We start from the raw sequence: 8,826 nt of genomic DNA on the forward strand, positions 1-8,826 counted from the left end.
TGGCTGATCAGACGCTCATTAACATGTTTTGAACATGGGTGCTGGATTCTTTCCAGAAGGTTGAACTTTTCTGCTAAAGGTTGCAGACAGAGTTCTTCCGTAATTTTCCATTACCGTATATTTTGTAGAGATAGTTTATAAGTGTGGAAGAAACTACATCTTACACGAAATTACCAGCTTTGAAATGTCTTGAAGGTCTACCTAATAAATTGTCCTCCAAGAAAGAGGTCCAAAAGGTTAAATATGTGTGTTTTTCTGTTGTGTGAAAGCCATATTAAAAAATGACCTGGTGAGATTGTTTATCATGCAAAATATTACAGGAACGTGCTCCAGCAAAGCAATTTAACTCACAACCGCGGTGCGGTTGATCCACTGATTCTTTTCTGGTTTTCAGATCAGGCACCTGCTAGAAAGGAGAGAAAGGCACGTTGCAGTCAGAGGCTACCCGTTGAAATGACAATAGTTTAAATAATTCCACAGAATCACTGTTCAGTCTAGGCTGGAATGGACCTGCGGAGGTCATCTAGTCCAACCCCCAGTTGGTATTAACTTGGTTGTGCAGGAGAAATAAATGCTGTATTTCGCAGCCCAGGGGAGGAAGGTGAGGAAGTGTTCCGCTTCCCCGGTTAAGGCCAGTGCAGCCTCTGGATACAGACATCTCCATAAAGTCCATATTCCCTTGATCTAAATGCAAGGGCAATATTTGCCTGCTTTTAAAATTGCTGGGAGTCTGCTAAACTACCACAGATAACACATGGCTCCTACTTGGTTTATCCCTCTGGTTTTTTTACTGCAGCTAATTTACACACTGGTTCTGTTTAATAAAGAATTGAGCCCCAGCAAAAGGTCACTGTGATTTCTTTAAGCGCTATGAGTTTGCAGTTGCAGTTAGTGAAGAAGTCATTAATGTCCAACAGAGGTTAATGAAGAAAAAATAGCTTTTTATAATAGTGGTTAATTCTGTCAGCCAGCTGTAAATTTTGTAAGAACAGCAATGAAACAGAACACAGACAGCTTGCTCAGCACAGTGCTATGCCAAGTTTTAAAGAATTGCTATCTAATTTGAAGTACTAAATATGACCAAATTATCTTCTAAAGTGCAGCTTTCGTAGATGTTTCATGTGGCTTCTGGGTTTTTAAATATTATTATAAGCAGCCCTCTGAAGTGGCTTTTAGAGGTAAGAGTCAGCTTTTACTGAAGGACTGAACTTTTACTCCTTACTTACTGCTTGCACAAAATAGAAGTCTGTGACCCAAACGATGGATTTAAGTGTGAGCTGTACAGCTGATCTGACTCTCTCATTAGGTATACAACAGCAGAGGACCAAATGGATCTCCAGGAAAAGCCTTCAAAGTACATCTCCAGCTTTGGGACACAGCCGGACAGGAAAGGTAATGGAGTTCAGCTCATTGGAAAGCAGTTCTCATTTTTTTCACATTTCTGGGTAAACCATTAGTCCATTGAGGTGAAAACCATCAGAAATCCTCGTATTTTAGGACAAGAAAAACATCTTCCAGGAATAAAGTTTTTTTCTGATGCTGCTTTGATGCAGTGATCAGAGTATCTCAGAAAATAGGACTGGAGGAACTGAAGGTGGTCTGCTCCCTGCCTCGGCAGCACATTTCTGGCACACCTGGGTTATTAGTTTGTTGGTTAGCTTTTTTGGGGGGTTGTTTTGTACTGTTATTTTTGGCTTCAAAACACATTCCAAATTTCCTCTGGAAGATACGGTATGACCTACCTAAGTTTCTTGTTCTTGTATTCCACGTTTTTTTTCTGTTCGGTTGGCTGGTAAGGCATATTTTGCTGAAGGTGCACAGCGTACAGGACTGCGTTGGTACGCATGTAGCCGTCAGACTGAGGGAAGTGATTAGTCCCCTTTATGCAGCGCTTCTGGGGCCACATCTGGAGTACTGTTTCTGTTCTTGGGAACATCAGTGTGGGATACTTTGTACTGATAAACTGAAGTCCCGTGGAGTGCCGTTAGAGCAGGTCGGGAGGCAGAGGCGTACGGTGAGAGCTGAGGGAGCTAAGGTTGTTCAGCCTCAAGAGAAGATGACTAAGGGGAGGCTAATTGCTGTCTTCATCTACCCGGAGCGAAGAAGGCAAAGTCAGACTCTCCTCAGGCGCACAGCTGTAGGGCAAGAGGCGACGGTCACAAGCAGCAGCAAGGATATTCCAGTTAGCGAGAAGGACACCAGTGTTGACCGTGGTTAAGCCCTGGAGCAACTGGCTCTCAGAAGCTGTGCAGTCTGTGTTCTCACAGGTGTTCACAACTCAGGTAGACAAGATCCTGAGCAGCCTGATGACTTCTGAAGTCCTCTCCAGTTTACGTGTCGCAGGCTTGCTCAGACTTGTCTTTGATGAGCAAGCTTTCTGTTCTGTACTGCCCCAGGCCTGTTCCAGCCCCTCTCACCACCAGCACGCGAGTGGGATGGAGAATTCTAGTTCAAGTCTCACCAGTGCTGAGTAGTATGAAAGAATTGCTTCTTACCTTACTTTTATAGTTTTGGTTGTGTTCGCCTTCTTTGCAGCAGTGTACTGTGGTTGACATGGGTTAAGTTCACAACTGACCAGAATCCTCCTTTGCCAAAGGATTCTTTTATCGAACCAGTTGTTCCCCATCTTCTGCGTGCACAGTTTGTTCTTCCCAAAGACCTTCTGACTTGTCGCTATTAAATTTGATCCTTTTTTTTTTTTTTTTTTTAAAGGGAGAAGTGTGCATACTGCTTTCTTAAGCTTCCCCTGGCTAGTTACGTACGCTGGTTTTCACTGTCATAAAGTGCGTGGGGTTGCCCTTGGTACCACTACTGATGTCATCTGTTAACAGGGGAAGAAAATGTGACTCACACCTATTTGCAGTGTAATAGTGACTGAAGAGCAGCGGACTGAAGCATTTGCCCAGTGGGGAGGAAGGAAAGTTGTGATGAGGCAGATGTCAGGTTTTCAGAGTGAGCAGTGGGGGGGGGTTGCTGCTGGATGAAAAGCAGAAGAAAGCTGAAATTTTGTGTCTGCACCTCTTTCTTTTATTTTCAAACACTGTTTGTGTGTACAGCTCTGCAAGAGGCTAAACATTTTGAGGCTACTTTTTTTTTTGTTTTTGTTTTTCCTGAGAAGAAACCCTACAAGTAGGGTCAGGTATCTGACATGTTTCTGTGGGAGCTTTTTTTAAGTGGTCAGGGGTGCGTGGTGTAAAATACCACTTAAAATTTCTGGTACTGCTGGTTTGTGCGAGGTTATATAGCGCTGTTTTGTGATGCGATAGATCCCTGCTGTATACAGAACACCAGAGTGCCGTTGCGCAGTTTTCCAGCACGCTTCAGATGTTTTAATGTTATTTGGACTTTCTTCATCTTTCTGATTTGAACAGGCTTGTGACCTTTTGGTGACAAACAGAGTTACGTTTCCTGGTTTGCAGTTTCATCCAGCTCCGTGGCTTTGCAGGAAGCCTGTGAACCGTGTCCCTTGTGAATGCACGCTTACGTGGGTCTGCTTCCAACATGCATGCGTGCTAGAGCTCTGCAAGGAAAGATTACCTTTTCCTTTTAGCTGAGCTTCCCAGCAGACAGTCACATCGAACAATCAAAAGCACGTAAACAGCCACCTACTCTTCCTTTGTTTTCTTTAATACTGACTTTATTGAGAAGCACACGTTCATCGACTAAGTGTGTGTAGTCTCAGCAGGTGAATCCATTTCTATCACTGTGATCTGTGATGCACTAAACGCTTCAGTATGTTTGTTTTTTGTTTTTTTTTCTTCTAACCAACTCCTCTCTCCATCTCACTCTCGGTTAAATCAGGCAGAATTTGAACTAATAGATTAGTCACTGACAATGTTTATATTCTCACATATGAGCTTCCTCTGGTAAATTACTAACACTGATTAATAAATGTTGACTGGTGTGATGCATCGTAGCCAAAATGAAAGTCAAGGATTACTTTACTTTGTTTTTACTTCCAAGGGAATGTACGTCCACTAAATCTTGCAGACTCTTCAGATTTCAAGGTACTTTTTAAACAGAATTTTTGCACAAGCAATTCATAAAAGGTTTACTTTACCTCTTTTTCCTTCACTCAGTTCAGGCTTGCCAGAAAAGTGCTTACCTTAGACATCACTTTGCATTAATAGAGCTATGTTGTCTTTTTTCTTCCGCCTTCAGATTTCGAAGTCTTACAACAGCGTTTTTCAGAGATGCTATGGGCTTTTTGCTAATGTTTGATCTCACCAGTCAACAGAGCTTCTTAAATGTCAGAAATTGGATGAGTAAGTAGAACCATAGAGCTTGCATTTATCGGTTGACTTGAAACTTCCTTGTGTATTTTAGGTTTCTAAGCTTTACAGGTGTCACTGTTGGTGAGCTGGAAAATGCTCAAAGAAAGTAGTTATGTCTAGTGCAGCCATAAGTGGGGTGCTTGCAGCCTGTAATTTGGGGTGAAAGCTTCATCAAATTGGAAAGATACATGCTCTTCTTTTTTTTTTTTTTTTTGGCGCATATTCTTGATAATCTTGTTTGGACTTGGTACAATTTGGATAAATCTGTTGCCTCTTGAAAATTCATGGCATTCGACAGCTCCTTGGCCATACCCCATATTTTAGATGACATACAGGAGCTTGGAAACTGTACTTTGGATATTGCTGTTACCTTTATGTTGTGTTTTCTATTTGTAAAGCAGAATGTGATTCCTTCCTGTCTGCTTTGAGATTTAAACTAAAATTAAGATTGGGCTTTGAGGATTTAGTTTGAAAGCACATAGTGTTTGCTGTTGTTGGTTTTCCTTCAGACAACAGCTAGAGGAAAAGTGAAACAAAGGTTAAATTCTTAAAGTTTGTTTTTAATTGAGGGTATTTAGAGTGCTGGAAGGACAGAGGCCAATACATTTCCATCTGGCGGTTTTCCAGCAAACAAACTGAAGTGGGGATAACGTGAGAATCCAGATAGCTTTGTGAAAACATCAGATTCTATCTAGCAGCGACATTTCTCCTTCAGAGATTCCATCCTCCCACTAAATAATGTGTCCTCACAATCTTCTTCTACTTACTAAGCCGAGTCTGTAGTTTCTTCTGTATACACTGCGCCTTTTCGAGTCAGTCCCCTCAGGATTGAGGCATCTATAAGTAAATGGCTTTGTACAGTTACTTACGAGGGGGGGAGCTATGGACGGTACTTATGCCTGGATCTTCAAATGGATCAAACTGCGTTTAAACCATTGAGTATATCCAAGAGAAAGACGAACGTGAGGATTTTGTCCTAAACTTCTGAAGCGCTGCATTTGCAGCTGGTGGGAGATACTGTTTGTACTTCCTCACTGTCCTTAGGAGTCCTGTAGAATAAAAGTTCTGGCTGGTGGAGGTTCTCCTGTGCTAAAGCACTGTGTTTGGTACACCTCATTGCAGTTAAGTCTTGTATGTTGATGAAATAAATACTGGAAATAATTTTCTAGTACCATTTCTACTTCCTGTTTTGAAAATTTCCCCTTAGCAAGTAAACGTACGACATGGAAATGTGTTTGGCATGAAGTGGTCGGCTGGTTAGTCTAGGGTATTTTGAGGTGGGGAGCAAGAAAGGTATTTTGAATTATTTTGTGAACAGTCTTGGTCTCTAAGGCGCTTCCGACATTCTCTTAACTCCTGTTTATTTTTGCTTCTAGGTCAGCTGCAAGCCAATGCATATTGTGAGAATCCAGATATAGTCTTAATTGGTAACAAAGCTGATTTATCAGACCAAAGGGAGGTAAACGAAAGGCAAGCGAAAGACCTGGCAGACAAATATGGGTAAGCAAATTATGGCAGAAGCTAAATTTAGTCTGTAACTGTGGTACGTGTAGCTGATGACTGCCTAGAGATACTTGCAAAGATACTTATCAACTCTAACATTTGTAGGCATTGTGGTACCACATATACCTATAGTGACAGCCAACTTGTCACCCTTTCAGACCGACCTGTTTGAATAGGAAATAGATAGAATGAACCACACTGTTGCTGTAGTTTGGCCAAAATATTACAATATGAAAATTAAGGCTGAAATAGAATGTTCTTACTGGAAAACTACATTCTTGGGGTGTTGGTTTGTCCTGAGAGATCAGGACAGAGTATAACAAAGGCAGATGAACACTGAGTGTCATGAACTAAATAATTAACAATATTTATAATTTGCTTTTCTAGTTAGTTTAGAAGTGGAGACACCTGTGGATTTTGGTCAGGTTCTAGGCGTGCAGTAGAACTGAATTTGTTTGGTTTTCCCCGGTGGATAGTAAAGCTGTTAACGGTCGTTTTCATGTTCTAGCGAGCCTGCCTTCTGCATTTATTTGCGCTAATAATACCTGCAGACTGTCCTGTAACTGGATAAATTGGCTGGGTAATATAGTTAGCAAAACAGGCAAAAAGAACGCGTACTCTTTTCCTTGGTTGCCCTCACTAGACAGTGGGGGATGTTCAAAGAGAATTGGGCCAGCAGCAGAAGATGCCCTGAGAGACTGTGAGGAGCTATAAGCAAATCGGACTTAAAAATATTAAAGAGTTGTCTGCAGCCAGGTAAGGAGGACAGTGGCACTGAGGAGAAGGTAGCTCATGCCAGAATTCATATGATGGAAGCGCTGGAGCAATTGACAATCTTCTCTTCTGAAAAAGATGATTTGGAAGGCAATAGTCTGGATTCAAAGGGGATTTCAGAACGGAAACAGCTAAGAGAAGTTGTGCTTGTAAGTAGTCAGGAAGGGCGGGAGATGGTACTTACAGGGAGTGCTAAAGAGCAATAGTTGTAACTATCTGCCCAAAAAAAGGTTTCTGGTATGTTCTGTGGTCCCTGAAACTTCCTGTCATGCAGGACTAGGTTTCTCTTTAAAACAGACTTTCTGGTTACCCGAAAGACTTTTTCAGCCAAGGTTTGTGCTGATGTTGGGGCAATTTGAAGCCAAAGTGCCAGGACACCTTTTCTAAATGAAATGTGGTGGTTTTATGCTCATGTGGTGGTCATCATGCCACCGCGTGCTGGGAACAGGAGTTTGGGTTCTGCCCGGCAAGGAAATAGAGTCCCGACGGACCAGAATTCTGTCCCATTCATTTCTTTGCACTTGAGCCCACCGCTGATAGCTGCACTGAGAGCGTTACAAAGAGTTGAGTCTGGGTTGTCTTTAAAAGTCTCTCCAGCAAACCTTTTCGTTTTCACTGTAGCATACCGTACTTCGAAACAAGTGCTGCTACCGGACAGAACGTGGAGAAGGCTGTGGACACGCTTCTGGACTTGATAATGAAGCGTATGGAGCAGTGCGTGGACAAGACACAGGTCTCCGACACAGCCAACGGAGGAAGCTCGGGAAAGCTAGATTCAGCAAAACCGGAGGAGAAAAAGTGTGCCTGCTAAATGTCGCCTCTAAACTGTGAGAACCAATGAAAATATTTCATCAGAATACGGCTGACCTACCACCAATTTCAAACCGTCTCTCTTGGGCTGTGCACAGAAGCAAAGTCACATTGTTTTATTGGGATTGTGCGTTTTTCTCCAAAGAACTGGTTTAAAACTAAAAGCTGTTTCAGTGAGGCTCTTGTGCTGAGATGATTCTTCCTGATACAGTGCCATCTTCATGGAAAACTCTCCCACCTCTTCTTCCCCACTCCTTTTTCCCTCAGCCCTCATCTTTATTTTTCATGTGATCAGGATACTGAGTAGAGGAAAGTAGCTTTATTTTTTTTTAAAAAAAGGAGGGAAAGAACCTATTGTCTGCATACACTGGATATTGAAATTTAAATGGAGGTGGGTGGTTTTCTAGGTCTGTACCATTTTTCCACAGAATCCTGTTTCTTTATAATACTTAATCTGCATCAGGGACCATGTGTTTTCTAAGGCAGAGATACAAAAGATTTTATGTGGCCTATTAAGGAAAACTTCAGTCACTTGCACAGAGTAAGCAATGCTGTGAATCCATCCCGACTGAATCACTGAGACGGTGGTTGCGGGGAGTGTGTGTGTGTGGGGGGGTGTGTTTTGGGTTTGGGGGCAGGAAGTAGAGCATTTAATTTAAAAAAAAAAAAAATTAAAAAATTATCAGGGAATTGTGCAGCATTGCTTGTGTTGCAAATAATCCAAGCAGGGTTATGGGAAGAAGTATGGAGAGGGGTTCTGACGCTGCAGGGACAGTTTATAAAGAAGAGAGTATAATGTATGGGAACAGAGATAAACTATATTTTATGAAACAACTTCTTATAATTAGCAAAAAATACTATCCCTCCCCCCCAACTTAAGAAAACTTATCTTTTTTTCTTCTTTTTCTCTGGGTAACTGCGTATCGCAGGTAGGAGATAGGAAAGAACTTGTGGCTGTTTGCACTGCGTAGAAGGGAACTGTAAACTCTGCCGTGCTGAGAGCACCTCAGAGTTAGCGCTATGCCTTTGTCGGGTCTTCTGCACACTTGGGTTTTTTTGACAGAGGACAGCTTTCTCATTCTCTGCGAGAGGGCAATGGGGAGACAGTGTGATGCGGGGACTTGGAATGACGGGAGTGCGGAAAATGTGACTGACGAGACAGAAGTGTATTGCAGAAGTTTGCAGGTATCTCGGCGCAGAGGGTAGAAGTAGCTGTGCCGGTGCGCTGCAGCGGAAGGGTGCGATGCAAAAAGATTGCTTCTGCATTTCACTTCTAGTGAAATAGCAAGTTGCTTATCACAAACAATGGCAAATAAAGAAGAATACTATATTTATAAGTATAGATCATTTTCTAAACCAAGTTACAGCATATTTATTAGTTTACCCTGTCCTTTTTTGTAGAATAACCGTTCTGTTTTTATACAGGTGGTAGTTAAAGGTCTATTTGTGTTTACTGAGCTTTAAG

General features: G+C 42.1%; 1 protein-coding gene across 1 annotated transcript in view; it reads left to right on the plus strand.

Moving 5' to 3' along the window:
- The window catches only part of RAB27B (RAB27B, member RAS oncogene family), an 8,623-nt gene extending 1,261 nt beyond the window's left edge, over positions 1-7,362 (plus strand). The window contains exons 2-5 of the mRNA XM_009882030.1: positions 1,307-1,392; positions 4,162-4,265; positions 5,651-5,774; positions 7,173-7,362. Coding sequence (XP_009880332.1) covers positions 1,307-1,392; positions 4,162-4,265; positions 5,651-5,774; positions 7,173-7,362 — 504 coding nt within the window. The remainder of the gene's footprint in view (positions 1-1,306; positions 1,393-4,161; positions 4,266-5,650; positions 5,775-7,172) is intronic.
- Positions 7,363-8,826: the final 1,464 nt, after the last annotated feature.

The sequence above is a fragment of the Charadrius vociferus genome, unplaced genomic scaffold, assembly GCF_000708025.1.
Source record: "Charadrius vociferus isolate BGI_N301 unplaced genomic scaffold, ASM70802v2 scaffold743, whole genome shotgun sequence".
In the NCBI taxonomy this organism is placed as follows: Eukaryota; Metazoa; Chordata; class Aves; order Charadriiformes; family Charadriidae; genus Charadrius; species Charadrius vociferus.